The sequence below is a fragment of the Apodemus sylvaticus genome, chromosome 5 (assembly GCF_947179515.1).
Source record: "Apodemus sylvaticus chromosome 5, mApoSyl1.1, whole genome shotgun sequence".
Taxonomy (NCBI): Eukaryota; Metazoa; Chordata; class Mammalia; order Rodentia; family Muridae; genus Apodemus; species Apodemus sylvaticus.
In genome coordinates, this window is record NC_067476.1 from 149,684,539 (window position 1) to 149,702,874 (window position 18,336).

At 47.2% G+C, this 18,336-nt stretch overlaps 1 protein-coding gene across 1 annotated transcript in view; it reads left to right on the plus strand.

The window, feature by feature from the left end:
• Stk4 (serine/threonine kinase 4) overlaps positions 1 to 9,683 on the plus strand; it is an 81,838-nt gene extending 72,155 nt beyond the window's left edge. The window contains exon 11 of the mRNA XM_052184233.1: positions 5,834 to 9,683. Coding sequence (XP_052040193.1) covers positions 5,834 to 5,992 — 159 coding nt within the window. The 3' untranslated portion in view covers positions 5,993 to 9,683. The remainder of the gene's footprint in view (positions 1 to 5,833) is intronic.
• Positions 9,684 to 18,336: the final 8,653 nt, after the last annotated feature.

Sequence of the window (18,336 nt, forward strand, 5' to 3'; positions counted from 1 at the left end):
GGCTGGAAGGCTGGGTGGACAACCCTCTACAGAGGGCCGAGTTAGGTTAAGTATTTGGGTGCAGAGGCCAGTGTTGTCATAGACTTTGGAAGTCCCCAAGTCTTTTCATTTCTTTAGTCATTTTTATTTATATATTTTCTCTGAGAGAAGATCGGTGTATAAGTCAGGTTGACCTCAAACTCCAATCCTCCTGCCTCTGCCTCCTAAGTGCTGGAAGCATAAGTGTGTTCTACCGTGCTCAACCCCTCCCACCCCATCCTTATGATAGTCTTGCTGAGTAGTCCAAGCTGCTCTCCACTTTTATATTCTTCTGCCTTGTGCTACCAAGAATTAGAATTGTGAGCACACTTGGTATTAGGGAGATTTTCTAGGACTTGATTTTCCAGAACTGTTACTTGAATCAGAGAAATCTTTCATTAAAGTTCTTACATTTCATTGTAAGGAGCAAGTTCTGTTGGAATGCTCGGGCATGGTGTGTATGAAATACACATCTCTTGACATAGCTTGCAGTGCACCATCAAGGCAGGGTATAATGCAGCCTTGGTCCGCATCTTCTTGTCTGTGGATATGTTTGCACACTGGGGCTTGCTGTGGAGGCAGGCTGAAGCTCTTCTGTGCATTCTTAGCTGTCTAGTTTACATTGTTTGTGTTAACTTGCTGTAGGCTAGTTGTAATTCTCATACATTCTTTATTGGGATGAAGTGTCTCTGGAGTTTTTGTTGATGGACTGGGTGGTGCATTGACAGTGCCGTGGTATGCTTCAGAGCAGTAGTGAGAGTTACTAAGGTTGAGAGCAAATCAGTTCTGTATTCCTCCTCACACTGGAATCTGAGGGTTTCACTGTGGTTTCCCCTAGAGGAAATGAGCCAGATCCATCAGGGTCTGCTAGAGACACCTACAGCTGTGTGTGGTGAAAATGACCTCCGTGGTCACCTTAGGTGGCTGTGGCCACTGTTTCTATTACCTACTTCCTCCTTCCCCAAGGAGCTCAAGGCAGTAGCTTCTGCCTGTACGCCTGTTCTGGTGTGTTCTCAGCTTTTCTGTGTGTACTTTGCCAATACTTATCCAGTGCTCGTGTAGAACACACACGGTCATCCTCTGGTGCACACAGCAGATGGCATGGCCATTACTCTAGAGCTACAGAGTTCAAAGCCACTAACCACTCCTCTGGTGGGCGTCCCACTCGTCATTCACCTTGGCAGAGTGTAATGTCCATTCCATTCAGAACTCTACTATTAGATGGACTTGAAGGTTCAACCAGTTGTATTTTGTCACTTCAGTACATCACACAGTAAGCACCTCTTGTTTTCCAAAGGAGAAAGACATGAAAGAATGAAGCACAGTTTTGTAGATGGGAAAGTAATTCAGAGAGGCGGAGTCACTTGCCTATAGCCCCATGACAACCCGAGGAGCAGCGTTTTCAGCCTGAGGGCCTTGTGAGGTATTTAACTAACGTCCATTCCATTCAGAACTCTTGCTTTCTCTCAGAAACTGTATCATCACGGGCAAGTTACCTGCCAGCTCTTTTAGTTTTTAAGGCTAAATTTTAAAAGCATTGTCTATGTGTGTGGCTGTGCACATGTGAGGGAGCTGTTCTCAGAGGCAGGGGTGTCCCATCTCTTTAGAGCTGGTGTGTGACAGGTGCGTGCGAGAGCTAAGCTCAGGTCCCCTGCAAGAACAGTGTGCACTCTCAGCCACTCAGCCGTCATTCCTGCTCCCTGCTTCCCCACTCTTACCCACATAGACCTCTTCTGTAAGGGAGAGCAGTCCTAGGACCTGCTCCTTAAGATCGATTGGCTAAATGAAGTGTGCAGGGATGGTACAATGCTTAATGCTAAAGGTAATTAGCATATTTTACATGCATACCGTGGAGTCCAGTAATATGTTGACATTATATCTTGTTGAAAGGGCGTAAGACTAAGCTTTAGACTGAAAACAGATTTAAGACACTCTTCAGAGACCCGTTGTCAAGATAAACAGTATCTGTCCATAGGTTGTTGAAGGTGCTTGCTCAGAGATCCTGAACAGACAGCATACACCACTAGCCTAGATGAAGGCGGTGGCTGGTGACCTTGGGCGTTTGTTAGGCTGCAGAGAGCACAGTCTTTTCTGTCAGCCCAGGACTGGTGTGCTGAGAAGCTTTCAGGTGGCCCCAGAAATTCTAGATGCCCTTGGTCCAGAGTGTTTCTGTGTTTCCCATCTAAAGTGAGAGCTGTCAGCACAGGAGCCTGTTTGTGTGTAGGCTGTTCGCACCTCCGGTAATGAGCCCACGCTTATTTACTTCTCGTTCAGAAGGTGACCTGAGCACCAGCCACTGAGACAAAGGGCTGTGTGAAGACTCCCAAGTGACGCCCCGTAGACCGAGCAAAGGTGGAGTTGTAAGGAGTGAGGCTGGAGTGGATGGTGAGGCCTTCATAGGGAATTGGGTTAAAGATAGTAAGACCTGATTTCTTTCTGGTTTTAGTTGTGCTTTTGCTGTGGGTTGGTGGTGGTGTGGACTAGGGGATGGAGGCAGAAACAGACACTGATGAACTTTGAATCACACCAGCACACCGGATGAGCCCCATAGGGCTGCTGAAGGTGACTGGGGGGGGGGGTGAGGGAAAGGAAGGGCAGGCTGGGTCTGAGCTCCTGAGATAAGGGCGGTCCGTTCCTGAGGTGGGGAGGAAGGCAGGTAGAACACCACAGTTCGCTGTTGTGACGCTGCAGGCTCCTGAAGCATGCCAGGGGTCCACAGCCAGTGGGACTGAAGCCAGTTCCTTCTGCTGGAGTTCAGAAGTGGATTTTGGGCTCTTGATATGAGTGGGAGTCACAGCGTAGAGAACATATGTAAACCTAGAAGGATAGTCATGTTGAGTTCCTCTGTCTGATGAAAACCATTCAGACTTCCTATATTGCTCGTTTGAGAATCTGATCCTTTGGATGCTGGGTTTAGCAAAACTGTACAGATAATTTACTGCAAGATACCCATTTGAAATGTATTTATGTCACCAAGGACCAGGAAGGTGAAATGCTATACCTGCCTCCATAACCATTGTCTGCGCTTGCTTGTCAGAAAACTCTATGTGGATGGTGTGGGCAGCTCCTCAGCCCCGCCCCCTGGATGTGTCCTAATGGGGCAGGCATAAAACCCCAGAGGGCTAAGGGCAATCATGGTTCATGGTTCAGATTTAAGGTGGCAGAGTTAAAACAAGGATATCTGTTACCCCAGGCTAGAATCAAGGACAACAGAGCTGCTTAGGAACCCTAAGAAGCTTTAGACCAGGCAGCTGTTGGTGAGGATTTTGTTAACATTAGATGAGGAGTCATGCTTAGCACTTTGACGACATGTAAGAAATACTTGAGTGCCATCTCTAAGCTGCCGGACCTCCCATGGAGTCTGTGAAGTAGCTCAGGGCTGTTATTTTCACAAGCGATTCTGATGCTGTGTCCACAGACATCCTGAGCATGCGAGGTTGTCTAAGAACTGCACACAGCCTTCTGTCACAGTGGGGATAGAGGCCTTTAGGGAGAAGGGCTTGCCTGCAGCCACAGAGCAGTCCGGGGTGTACCCTCTGTCCTCATGCAAGGGAGTCTGTTTCCCAGGTCCTTTTCTCTGTCTTTTCTCAAAGCACACATCCTCTTTACAGGGCTGTTTGCTGACTTACTGTGCTTGTCACTACCTGTGCCGCCTCACTAGAACACGAACCTCACCAGGGCCGTGACTTCTGTTGTTTTATTCACTTAAGTGTCTTATGAATTCTTAATAGTGATTGACCTATTATAGTCCAAGTTCAGTGAATATTTCAAAATGTATAGATGAAACATTTTGTCAAATAACACCAAGTTACCGGACCTGAGAGAACTGCCAGGTTTTAGGGATTATGGCACAGATGAGTGAGCTAGGTGTTGTGTTGCTTCTCACTTGTGTGATCCTATGTAAAGCATCAGACTCACGAACAGAACAGCTTGGTTATGGAAGATTATCAATAACAATGGCCATGATCACCAGCATTTCTCTAATCAGGGCTCATTATCTGTCAGACAGGCACTGTAGGAAGTCCTGAGCTAACACTGCTTCATGGCACCCATGGCCTCCTGAGTCTTCTCAGTTCTGGCTGGGAGGAAGAACCAGACCGTCTGTGGGTTCAGGGAGACTGAGGCGTGAGAGGGAAGTTACTTCTTCAGAGTTGCCCAGCCTGTACAGACAGCAATCTAAGGATTAAGTCCTTAGCTACCTGTAACATTCAGTATTGGGTTTAGGGTGTTTCCTCTTGGCAGAGGAATTGAAAACACAGAAGACTAGGCAAGCGTCAGTCTCCAGAGTGTCTCAGGGCCAAACCATCAACCTCCAAGGTGGTATAAACCACAGGCTGGAAAAAAGACACAGTTTTTTCAGCTCAACTTTCCAGCATTTCCCCATACTTTCAAGTCTTTCCATTCTCCCATTACAAAGACCCTTTCATCTTAAACTGGTAGGCCTTTTTGCTTCTTGGAAAACTTCCCTGAAACCAGCCAAAGAAAATTCCTGTGGTGACAGGTCACACTAAACCATTTCTAGAAAGGCCACTGTAGCACTCATTCACACCCTGCCTCCTGAGGAAGGTGGGTGGAAAGGAACTCCTTCGCCCACCTTCTGTACACGGCCCTGTGGAGGCCCCAGGAAGGGGCTGACTGAGGGATATGATAGGTTTATAAATGTGAGCACAACAGATCCCTTGTGAGACTGGGCGAGCTTGTGAGTTCTAGCAACACTACTTCCTAGGAGCAACAGTGACTCTCACCACCCAGTGTGCACAAAGCTGGCACTCACTCACAGCTCTGCAAGTGAGGCTGCCCTCGTAAAGTCAGCGATGCCACACATGGGGCGCAGATTCCATTTAATTCTTAGAGTATTCCTGAGGAACCTTCACTGCTCTCTTCCCTAGATCCAAACAGCTTATGGGGATTGCCTTCACTTCCCGAATGTTGGGGTTGCAGCAGTGCGCTCCCAAGTGCTGGGCTTATAGCTATGTGCCACCACTCTAGCCTGAGGCCACAATTGGCCAGTCTCCTGACATTTTAAGAGTCCTATTTGCACCTTGAGTTGTTGCAAAGGGCTGTGCTGTGCTGGCCTGCCTTTCTGCAGAGCTGGCTCACATGGGCTGTGGGGCCATCCTGCTGGTTACACTGTGATGCTGCCACAGGCTTGCTGGGAGATACCAGGCAGGTTATCCAGTCACTGCCCTGGCTTGTGCCCCCTGTAGCACGGGGACACCAAAACACTCCTGTCCTTTCTCAAGAATATTAAAGGAGTCAATCTGTCTCACTCCTAGAGCTCAGTATTAGCCATATTTTTAGTGTATATGTTGTCCTTTTCTCTCTGTGTATAAAGTTAGTTGGAAATTTCAAGGATTTGCCAGCCAAAGGTTGTACCCATATGTTCAGGAGCCACATGTAGATGACCCACACAGAATGCTTGGCTTCAGTCTAGTGAATCTTGTGGGGCTTAGTATGGCTGTGTGGGTGTGACACTGGGGTTGGGGGAGGATCCCCTGCATGGAGCAGTGGCCACTAAGGTAAGTTCCAGACACCAGCATGAGCACTGGCTCTGGACTTGTCTGGAGGCAGCCATTAGCTTTCATGCACTGAACTACAGTGTGTGAAGAATATGTACTTCAAAGTTTTTCAGGGATGCATGGTCTCAACAGCTCTGTGGTTGTGGTCATTGGAATTAGTCAGCTCTCGCTAGCTGCCGCTGCACCTGGATTCTGACTGATCACAGTAGCCTCCTGCCCACTTTCCTTCTGAGTGCTGGAGAAGGCTGGGTTTCTCAGCTCAGGCCTTGTGGTGACATTTCTCACTTCTCTTCTAGCTTAAGAGCTGGACTGTGGAGGACCTTCAGAAGAGGCTGTTGGCCCTTGACCCCATGATGGAACAGGAAATGGAAGAGATCCGGCAGAAATACCGGTCCAAGCGGCAGCCAATCCTGGATGCCATTGAAGCCAAGAAGAGGAGGCAACAGAACTTCTGATAACACCAGCCCAGCCTTTGGTGGCTTATGGGTTGCTAGACTCACGTCTTTTAGCCAGCACTTCTGCTCTGTCATTTCTCCACAGCACCTTTGTGAACTCAGGAATGTGCTCCGGGGACAGGCCACTTGACAGCCATGGTGCCATTTGCTGTGTGCATTTACACCACAGGGTGTATCTTGAAGGGTTTGTATTGGTGCTTCTAACTCAGAATTTTAGACCCCATGAGCAGAGACTCCTAGTTCAGTGATAGCTGGGAAATTTTTTACATTGTTTCTTTTTGTTTTCCTCCTAGTAATAGCTTTTGGTTGCTTGCCCTGGAAGACTTTTTAAAAAATCTATAAATATGCATATATTATATATATATATATATATATAAATTATAAATAGATTCCCCACTCCGTGTGGTGGTGTCTCTGTACAGGTACAGTTTCAAACACTTTGCCTCTTTCCTGTGAGATTATGGTACTGTGCAGCAAGAGAGCAGAAGACACTGGGAGCCTCTCAGGTGGTCACTGAACCCCAGCCGTCAGCCTCACCTGTTGCAGGGCTGCATGGAAAAGTTAGTCTTGGCATGGTTGTGCCACTACAGTGACGAGCCTCGCGTGGTCACCACTGGCCTTGGAAGCTGTCGGTGATGCCAGGAAAAAACCTGGAGAACTTGAGTTTGCTCTTTTCCCAGGAGAAGCCTGGCGCCCTCTTTGTAAAGTAGCCTTTGCTGTCTCGATGCCTTTCATCTATGTCCACCCTCCCAGCTGCCTAAAGTCACATCCCAGATACTGCCTAGTGCCTTAAGAGGAGTCACATCTGTGAAAGGACAGGCTACTAAGAACTTTCCAGCAAACCGGCCCTATCCAGTCCAGAAAAATCTCACTGTTTATGGGAAATCACACAATTCTGCTCGTCATTCTTAGATACAGGGTAAAGGGCATTGCTTCCATGTCCACATCCAAATACGTGATTGTTTATTCTTTTCACTCACTGTAGAGGCTCTGGCAAGGGTAAATTAATGCCTGACTGAGGCTCCCAGAGGCTTAGTTGGACTCAGAATGGCAGGGCTGTCACAGTCTGACCATGTATTGTCCAGGTGGGAAAATGAGGCTCAGAGGAGAGGTGACATTCCCAATGCCACAAATCCGGGTAGACTAGAAGCAGGGATTGGAATTCAGAGCCTTTGTCCTGGACCACTGGACCAAGAGCCTCTTCACTGAGAGAATGAAGCTACCAGTGTACATCAGGTTAGCCCAGGAGCCCCTGCTCTTCCCTTGCCTCTTTGGTACCCGAGGTGCCATGGAAAGACTCTCCAGAGGAGCCATGTCATGCAGTCTCAGCATACTAGTGGGTTCCTTACAGTGTCGCCCAGATACAGACAGGAACTCACAGAGGGCCTGCGGTGAGGTAGAGAGGGCTTGGCAAAAGACAGTTAGAGTCATCCCCACACCTTTGGCTCAAAACTGAAGGAACAGGGAAGCCAGTTGCCCTATTATTTCTTCTCATCTCACCCCTCCGATGGGAGCCCGGATGGGGTTGCACCTGAGTATACTGAAATTTGACTCCGTAATTGCTTTTGCTCCCTAACCTGAGAATCGATAAAAAAGGCAGAGGATGCTCTCTTCTGTGACCAGATTCTGTTCTTTGCAGTTAAAGCAAGCTTTAAAAAATGCAAGAGGCAACTGCTCTGCAGGACTTGGCCAGCAAAGTAACTATGTGACAGAGAGAATTAGAGGACAGTCCGGGCTCTTGCTACAATGACAAATGGCTGCTAGCATTTCCTGGGTGGCACATGTCAGGCACTGAGCTAGGTGTGCTACAGGTTTCATCGTAATCCCCTGGGCTTATTAAGTTATTTCATATATGATGAAATTGAGTTTGGAAGATTCCTTCCCACGACACTGGATCTGGATGCATGACATCACCCTACAGGGCTAGTAGTCACAGAAACAGGAAAGTCCTCAATGCTTAGAATGAAGTGACCATGGCTTCTCACGGAGACTTAAGTCTAAGTGACATTTTTCTTTTTAAAGTTAGAAACCAGGTGAATTAATAGTCAAGTCCCAAGTCAAGAAAGTTTTTAAAAACCTAGAACACAGAGCATGTATTTGCTGTGCTACTTAATAGCCCAGCCTCGAGCTCTTTCCTCTTGAAGGAAAATGCTTTGGGCTTTGCCAGACAGAAGGAAAAAGCCCATGGCCCCTTCTGAAGAAAGATGGGAGTATAGGAAAATAGTTTTTCCTGTGACTCTTCTGCAGCTGTGAACCTAGATCTGAAGTCTATTTGGTTGCAAACACGTCTGCGCCACACAGCTTGGTCCACAGTCAGGCGCTGGGCAGTCCACTCAGCAGCTGTTTGCCAGAAGCCAGTTGTCTTAGATTCCTGGCGAGGCGTATGTGCTCAGTGACAGGCAGGGGAGCACACCATCCTTCCCTGAGGACCAGATCCAAGGACTCCTGTCTCAGTTCTCTGGGGCTTGAGCATGTGTGACTCAGGCTTGCAGTAGACTCTGGCCGGGCTCTCTGCTGCCGAGAGGCCGAGGCCTACACCTACATTTTCTTTTCAACAATCATACAAAACCTCATACTCTTTAAAAATATTGTAGTTCTGCTCCCATTCAAAAATTTGAAGCACATTTTCATTCTTATTTCCTTTATATATTATTTTATTTTATATAAGATTTTTATATAAGATTTTATATTCCCTAGTAGATTTGACAAGAATTGGGCTGGGAGTGAGAAAGGTGGTTGGGTGTGTGGATAAACAGGAGCCTCCGGAGGCGAGTCTGGAGCCCCTTACACTGTATAGAGTAGCACCTGACAATGCCAGAAACTTATTTTACCATTTAAAACTCTGTCAGGAATGAGAGAGATGACATCAGTGTAGACCCTGCAGATACTCAGAGACTAATAGCAGAATATTATGAACAGCTTCATGCTAATAAATTCACCAGCTTAAGTGAAATGGACAGATACTCAGAAAATTACAAAGGAACCAGGCTTACTCAGAGATGCAATGGGCAATCGCAACCGCCCCCAGCCCCTTTTCTACCAGAAGTTGGAAGCTCTGAGAGACATGGATAGCTCTTCCTTTAAAGGATCAGGCACCCGACGCTCTGGTGACAACTGTCCATCCCTCAAGGTCATGCCAGCAGTGTGACAGAGTCCTGTTCTTATGCCACTGTCCTTCCCAACATACCTTTTGGTCTCTAAAGATTGCTGTCCTTTATTTTGGGGGAGGTTTTTCCCATTCAAACCCCACCCCTTACCCTTCTCACCCGTTTTAAAGTACTGTGTTTGTATTTTTATTAGAATTACATGCATTGTCTGTGGAATCCATGTTCTTTGTGTTTAAGGGAGAGGTCTTTTCCACCAGCCTGCACTCAGACCAACTTGGAGAGAAAAAAAAAAAACTTAAATGCTGTTGCCGATGTACAATTTAAAAAAATGTGAAGTTTGTAGCTTTAATCTTTTGTAAGAAAAACTAACACTGGTGTAAGTGCTGACTCGAAATGCTATTTTCTAAGGTTTGGATGTAAATAATAGAGGTCAGCTGTCTGTATATGTGTGAGACATAGCTTCTTCCACTGCCGTGTGTTGTTAACTTGAGGTACTTCCTGTGTGCTTTTATGTTAGAGTTATCCCCTCGTTTCTCCCCCACCACCTGTCACCCTTGTGGTAATAAACTGTCCTTTAGACCACAGACTGTCCACTTTTTAACATGAGGTTTCCCATACATGTCAGTGCTGTGCGATGTTGTGATTGTTGATGCTACTGGGTGTGTATTCTGGGATCCAGAGCCAGGAGAGAGCTGAGCGCATTGATACTTGATGAGAGTCAGCCCGCAGGCAATGCCATTGCAATGGACATTGTGTGTGTGTGTGTGTGTGTGTGTTTTATTTTTTTATATACATATTATATTTACTATATATCATCTCCACACACACACATACACACATGCATCTCCCCATCCTTGCCTCGTTCATTCTTTCCCGTCCTCCTCTTCTGAGATGTCCCCTGAGCTTTGGAGGGGTCCTCACATCCCACCTGAGGCCAGGCATTCCACCAGCACTCAACGCTTCAAACCGACAGTTGTAGGTTTCTGCATTACCCACTGCCAGCCGCAGTAAGGCGCTCTCCTGATGAAAGCAGGACACAACACTAAACCCTGGGCTTGTGCATTTAGAAGGCTGTTTGACAATGCCCCTGTTGAGCAAGATGGTAGCAGTCGGTTTCTTCCTGGGTCAGCCCCTGGACACACCTGAGGAGTAGCTTGGCCCAGAAGCACAATAGGAGAGACTGAGGAAGAGTCCAACCTGTGTATGCTGGAGGGAGTGACCGTGCTGCTGAGGCATCAGGGAAGCATCCAGAAACGTGAAAAGTGCTGGAAGAAGCCAGGCTAGCAGAGGGTGGGGAGGGAGGGAATGAATACGTGGAAAGAGGCTGGGGCAGGAGCCTGATGGACGGCCACTTTGGAATCCATGCGCAGAGCCAGGCTGACATGGGCCAGCATTCAAGATGAAGCCGTAGGACCGGGCCCTTGGGTGGTGCATCTTCATCCAGGGTTATCCAGCCTGAATGTCCCGGGGTTCTCTTTAGTCATAAAGAGCTCACCAGTAGCAGGGCGGGGGCAGAGGGTGTGGAAGGGCAAGAGTGGCTGGTCTGCTGCTCTGTAGCATTTATGACTGTCATTCTGTGCTCTCCTCTCGGAGTGGGGCCATGGCGTCTCATTGCCTAATGCGTTCACTCTCTGAAACACTAGGCATACCTTTCGGACTCCTGCCACGGTTGACAAATACTCCTATTCTCAGTCTGAGCAGAGACAGGAACGATGCTGTAGGTTTCTTCTAAGCAACTGGCACACGGCAGACAGTGCAGGGCCTTACAGGTATTCTGTGCTCCCTCTCAGTGGCTGTAATGCTGTCAGACCCACTGAGCTGCCCACTGGGGTGGCATCGTGGACGCCATGGCAGTGTCTCAAGCAAGGATGGATGCGCTGGTTCTTCTGTACAATGTTCAAATGTTTTTTTTAATATATATATTTATTTATTTTTATGCTTATGAATGACCTGTTTTCACACATTCCAGAAGAGGACATCGGGCTACATTACAGATGGTTGTAAGCTACCATGTGGTTGCTGGGAACTGAACTCAGGACCTCTGGAAGAGCAGCCGGTACTCTTAACCACTGAGCTATCTCTCCAGACCCCCAAATGTTTTTTAAAAAATAGATTGTTTATAAATAGCCAAGAGTGAACCACATCTTATTGCACCTAAGCATGAAGCACTCTGTACCGTTTACTGTTCGTTTTAGGAGAGAGGACTGTGGAAATGCACAGTTCCTTGTTGGAGCTTTGCCAAGAGATGCCCTCCATTTCAGAAAAGCCGTGCCCTCCAAGGCAGCAGCGCTCGTGAGTTTTGAGTCATTAGTGCAGAACAACTTACTGGCTGGTTTAATTTGTAATCCATATCCATAGCAAGTCTGTGTGACACGTAAACAAATGATCATTTTCGGAAGAGGATGATGTGCTCCTGAGAAATCAACAAAACCGGAAGTGGTACTGAGAGGGGCGTGTATGAAGCTCCAGGAGAACGGGAGGCAGGCACCTGCTGGAGTGAGTGTGTGTGTGTGTGTGTGTGTGTGTGTGTGTGAGAGAGAGAGAGAGAGAGAGAGAGAGAGAGAGAGAGAGAGAGAGAGAGAGTATGCACATGCATATGTGCATGCGAGAGAACGTGTGAGTATGTGCACGTTTCCATGCATGCATGTGAGAGAATGTGTGTGAGAGAATGTGTGTATGTGTGCATGCAAGTGACAGAATGGATGTGTGTGTGTGTGAGAGTGTGTGTGTGTGTGTGTGTGAGAGAGAGAGAGAGAGAGAGAGATTCCCATCAGGAAATTTTGCCTAAGGGTCTGTATTTTAAGATGCACGTGTTTGCAGTGCCATCTTGAGAGAGTACTCAACTTTAATCGAGAAGATATGTAAACAAGTTTGCAGGTGCTACACACCCACAGTTTAAACAGTGGAATTGTTGAAGGTAGCTAGGTGTGGAGCAGTGGAATTCTTGAATACTGGTGAGCCTACCTGAGTTCAGGGTAATTCCTCAATGGAACTATGCACATATTTCTTCTACAAGAAATACATGCGTATGTATGGCATTGCTTATTATAACCATCCTGTGCTGCTGAGTCCAGAGCTTCATACATTCTGGGGTCTCATGCATGATGGGTAAGCACTCTCCCACTGAGCCCTAGCTCTCTGTTTTTGACAGCTAAGTTGTCCAAGCTGTATTCAGGCAGGCTTTAAATTAGCATCTCCTGCCTCATCCCCATGAGTAGCTGAAATTATAGCCCTGTACTGTAAGCCCAGTAACACTGGTATTCCCAGGTGATCTCCATCAAGAATTAACCTGGCACATTCATGCTTACCCTCTGAGATCGGAAGAGGTCAGGTACATTCATGGTCATATGGTGGTAGTCCTTCATTTTGTAAAAGGAAGCCATCCCGATACCCAGTGACAGCTGAATGGATAAGTGATGTAAGTCACTGGAGTGCACAGCACTGCAAATGAATCATAGCTGTTGTGGAAGAAAGCAGAGGCTGAGCAAATGAGAAAGGCACAGGTGGTTCATTTAGAGCTCGCTCCGTCACACTTAAACTTGTGCAGACTCAAAGGCAGAGAGGAAGAGTGGGAACCTTACTCTACGGTGGAAAGACAGGAAGGCTTCAGCCTTGAGTGGAGGCGATGGGGTGGGATGCCCTAGGCAAGCTAATGACATTTTTGTGCTGCTAGTTGGTCCTCATTGGAGATGAAAGACGTTATGGGAGCCTGCTACTCTAATCAAGCCTGTTAGACTGGTTGCAACAGAAGTTATGGCTCGGCCTCTTGAACTGCCACTAGAGGTAGCCGCAAGCTGGCTGCCTGCGAAGGCTAGGCAGTGGCAGGCTGGCTTCCTGGGCTGTTGGCTGTAAGAATGAAGTTGGTTTTCTGGGTAGTTTGTGGTAGGTGGAAAGTCAAAGCTCTCCGTGTGAATGCTCTGCCCCTTGTCTGCTTGTGTGTTCGGTTTCTCACTAACCACAAAAGCCTGGCTGATCTCTCTGATACTAGAATAAAGTGAGACATGTCCGTTGTTGGATGAATGGACAGATATGATTTATATTCATAATGGACATTACTTCATTCTTTAAAAAAAAGAGGTATTAACACACATTACAACAGTACGATAAAAGAATGTATCAATTATCTTGCTTACGAGGTCCTAGAGTACCCAGAAAGTCAATTAAGCAAGCTCAGATAATGTTTTGGTTGTTTTTGTTTGTTTGATACTTTGTTTTTTTGTTTTGCCAAGGCACAAGATAAAGAGCATTTCTGTCCTACAGTTAAGAATCTCTGAATCCTTGGAGTAGAGCTAAGTTCGAATTCCAAAGTTGGTAACTGGTTGTTGCCAAATTCGCACCTTTATGGAGTTTGGCATTTGTCAAGCGAGATTGCAAGAGGAGTGGCCGCACTGAGAGTGGGGAGGAGCCCAGAGCCTCATAAAACTGACCCCAACAGTTCACGACCTTTCTCGGTGTAGGAAAGCTCCCAGATTCCTTCTTGCTCAAGGTTGCTTAGCTAGAAGGTGGAACCAATTTAGCCTGGAAAGCTAAAGTAAACCAGGCAGGAAAGAATCTAGGGCATACAGAATTGCCAACACTCGTTAATTGATACCATGGACTGGCGGAAGTGTGTGTGTGTGTGTGTGTGTGTGTGACTGGCGGAAGTGTGTGTGTGTGTGTGTGTGTGTGTGTGTGTATTTGATTCAGTGGGGAAAATGTGATTTGGGGCCATCTTACCAGGGATTTGGCCTTCTCCATGCTCGCCCCAGGATCTGGCGGCCTCTAGCAACCAAATAAGTTGGCTAATAAAATCTGGACCAAATACTAGCCCACATGAATTGGGCCTTACAGAATCCAAATCCACTGGCATTCTGTAGAGGAAGGGAATAAAATTTCTGAAGACAGTATGCTAGGCTGGACTTATTTGTGGTTTCTTCCCATAAATCCCACTAAGTATGACCTGCAGTGAACCCAGCATGTGTTTGCCCTTGCTCGGAGGAATGTCTAGGTCAGGAGTACTGGGCCTGTCTCAAAATACAAAGTGGAAAACAATCAAGGAAGACATAAGACATCCATATGCACACACACACATGTACATGCATACACATGCACATATGCACACACACGTGTGTTACACACACACCTGCACCAGAAAGAAGTCGGAAAAAAGGGGAGAAGAGGGAAAAAGAACAGAGGGAGAGAAAGTGATAGAATTTCACTGATCTCCGCTGGGTTTACCTCCCTCTTTGTAAAAGGCACATCTTCTCATGCAACAGGATCTGCTGCTGGTTCCTGCCTTGCTGTTGGGCTTTGAGAATGAATTTCCGGCTAACTGTGGACATCAAGTAATTTTGTATCCAAAACTGCATGTTGGGAACTGGGTACTGTGTCCTCCTCCTAGATAGTAAGTCAGGTATGACTGGTAAGGGTAGCCATGGACTCAGGAGGCTGGGCTCAAGTGGATCCTTCGGGTATGCTGTTTCATGAGGAGGTAGGGGAATTGTGTCTGTCTTCTAGTGAAGTGCAGGCATCCACTTGCACATAGATCCATTGCCTCCCGTTTTCTATTGAGTTTTGTAAGCTTCAAGGTTTTGGTGCCCATGGCAGAATGTTCCCCTAAGGGACACGTTAGTGAGTTCTTGGGATTGGGGAATGGGTCTGTCACTTGGGCATTTCTTATCTTAACCCCTGGAATACAAATATAAAGGGAGTTATGGTGCTGTCCTAGGTAATCAACTGTGCCATCAAGGAGAAATTCCATTACTGCTTCACAGAAGACGGAAGGAGTTTGTGTGAGGCCAGGGAGTTCCACGAAGCGTCTTAGTGCCCCCAGCGCTTTCAGAGGTTTAGATTCCCTAGGAATAAAGGGTCGGACTACCTTATCCAATAGTGAAGTCCCAACCAAAGACAGGGTGAACATGACATGGCAAATAGAACATATTATCTGTGCCAGCAGCAGCCTCTGCACGCCACAGCAAAGGGAGGAAGCCATGATGTCTTCCTCACGACTATGTCTTTCATCGCTGTCCCTCCAGTCTCATTCACAGAGCATGCTGCAACAGTTCACTTGCTCTTTAGAGAATACTGACGCGGGGTAAGTGGTACCAGTGGGAGAAACTGTTACCAGTGAAGAGCTGGATCCATCCAACAGGACGTGGGATGGAGGTATCGTTGGAGAGGGAATTATGTGACCATTTCTTTATGTTAGAAATGTGTGTGTTAGAAATATGCATGTATGTCCGCGTGTGTGTGTGTGTGTGTTGATGCCCTAGAGCTGGAGTTATAGGCACTTGTGAACTGTTTAGCATGGGTGCTGGGAACCGAATTTGGGTCCTCTGGAAGAACAGTAAGTGCTCTTAAACACTGAAGCATCCCCAGACCTATTCTCCTGCATCACTTTGCTTACAGATCCAGTTTCCCTCCAGGAAGGATGGTGGTTTGGCTGAGTCATTTGCTTTTCTCTTTGTGGGGCTAGAGGACAGAATTCTGGGTTTATAAATGTAGCAAATGGAACAAAATCAGTAATTTAAAGACACAGCCATGTCTTCTTAAAGAAGACACAAAAATAACAGGTATCCACTACATTGCAACCCTGGGTTTCTCAACACCACACACACACACACACACACACACACACACACACACACACACACACACAGAACATAATTAGAAGTGAATGTTTGGAAAGCAATATCCCTTAAACAGAAAGGATTCTGGGCTGCTTGCTACTGAAGTCCCCAAAATTCTCCTTATTGCTCTGTTGCTTCAGACCTTGTCAGTTTTCTTTTCTTTGACTGGGGGGAACTTGATTACTCTTCTTTATGGTGCTGGGTGGTGGCCTCCAATGTTACCTTATTCAGTATGTAGCTCTTTGAAATTGCGATGGAAAGGCTCTTGAGATGACATCATCTTGGATTACCCCCATGGACCCTAAATGCCATCACAAGTATCTTTATAGGAGAAAGGTTTGGGGAAATTTAGTACACAGTGGAAAATCTGATGGCATGCCAGGGGCAGAGACCGCAGTGGTGCCAGGGGCTGGGGAGGTGTGAGTGGGGCTGGCGCTCTCCTCTTGCAGTTCCCAGAAGCAGAGCCCTGCTACCACCTTGACTGTGGACTGTCGGCTCCGAGAACTGTGTAAGAATAAGTGTTAGTTTAAGCCATGGAGTTTGTGGTCATTTGTCACAGAACCACTGAAAATCAGCACCCCTTCCAATTCATCCGTTAAGGTAGTTGCCAGTTTCTAATGTTTGCAAACACTCACACTTGCTCTCGCTTATTGTTTTCACTGACTAGTTAACTTGTGTTCCTTTTTTGGGTTGCTGGGAACTGAACCCAGGGTCTCAGGTACACTAGCTAAGTGCCCTCTCACTGAACGACAATCTCAGCCCTTTTTATTTTGAAACAGGATCTCACTAAGCTCCCCAGGCTGACCTTGAACTCACTCTGTAGCCTGAGCTGACTCAGATCTTTCTCAGCCTCCCTCGTCACTGGGGTTATAGGCCTGTGCCACAAAGCCTGGTGAATTATACTTTCTGATGATAACTCCAACTGGATTCTTGCCACATGCACACTGTTCTGGCGGGTGCTGCCACAGACAAAGCCTCTGAGGACATGGACTATGAAGGGCTCCTTTTTATTGATTGCCCTCCTTCTCCAGTCTCCCAGAACAAACCTGGTGACCAGTTCCAGGCTGGCTGAGGCAGGGGCTTGGGCGTGGGTCTCTATTTGTGAACTCTCCCCCGCAATCCTCTGGAGAGAGGGAGCCAGGACATTGCTGCTCCGAGAGTACAAAACCTGTAGCAGACAGGTCTCCCTAATCTGTCCCCACTCCATGTTTAGTCTTGTTTGAAGGAGCAAAAGTCTAGATGTTTGTTAGGTTAGGCCAGAGGAGGGTTGGGGGAGCTCTCCAGTCTGTCCCTCACTGGGACACAGCTGGACACAGATGTTAGGAGGTGAGTATGCAGGAGAGGTGAGGCGTGGGTGAGCTCCCAAGAGGCCCTTTGGCTTAGCTCCCTGTCTCTGCTGCAATCTGGAGATGTTGGGCACCTGTTGTGGACTTTGACTGGAACACTCTTACCTGGAAACCTTTTTTTTTGCCTAAATAAAGCTTATCCTTATTATAACAGGTCAGACTGTCACCCACTCAGGAAAGCATTCTTGGATTGCCTCTGGTTACAGATTCTGGAGGAAAACGTGCGCTCAGGGTTTCCTCCCGTGTAAAGTTAACTGTCACGAATGTTCCTATCACATTTCAGTCTGTCTCTCCGACTAGCTCCCTTGTTAGCATAGGGACATGTGTGATCTCTACCATGACAACCTTTAAACCTGGTAAGCAACCAGAGGCCCAACAGCCAAGGCAAACCTGACGGAAGGGTGGGATGGAACATGATGCTTGTATGGGAGGGGATGGAAGAGAAGTTATGGAAACCTGGAGACTATATGCCTCCTCCTGAGGCTTTGAAAATAGTCTACGTACACTAAGATTACCATGCATCTGAAGGAAACACTGTCTGCAGGACACACGGGAAGCCTTCACTGAGACTCTCTCAATAAAGGTCTGTTAGTGAGGGAGTGAAGAAGCTTGAAGTTGTTGTTAGAAGTTCCCAGACGAAGCAGGGCTACGGATGGCCTGCCCAGTGGGTATCCTTTTCGATGCTGTTCATACCCTTCTGAGAGCAAGGTCTCTATCTCCGTCCTCTGTCCTCCCAGTGCCTGGTACCCAGCAGGCTGTAGCAATTGCTGAGTCTAGGCACTCTGTGCTAAATAGCCACCTTGCCTGGGATGACCCAGAATGATACTTTCTTGAGACTTGGGTGTGATGGAGCAGATAGGGCCCCAGGGAGACCCTAACGATGTCGAAAGGGGTACTCACTCAGCCGCTGCATATAAAGGGCAAGACCCCTTCACAACCCAAGGGACAGAAGATTTGGCAGGAGAGTATAAAAGATTGTTCAGCCCAAGGGACAGAAGATTTGGCAGGAGAGTATAAAAGATATACCTCCATCAAAGATGACTGGGCCAGCCCTGTTCAAAAGGGATGGGAGACTTCAAGGCAGGGTTGGAGTTCTATGGAGTTCTATGTGATAGACTGGGGACTTCCCAGGTTAGAATGGGGGCCATGGTAGTCTGCTTTATATTACTGTGATAAAGATCACGACCAAAAAACTTGAAGAGGAAAGGGTTTAATTGGTGTACGTATCCCAGGTCATAGTTCACTGAGGGATGCCAAGGTAGGAGCACAAGGCAGGAACCCGG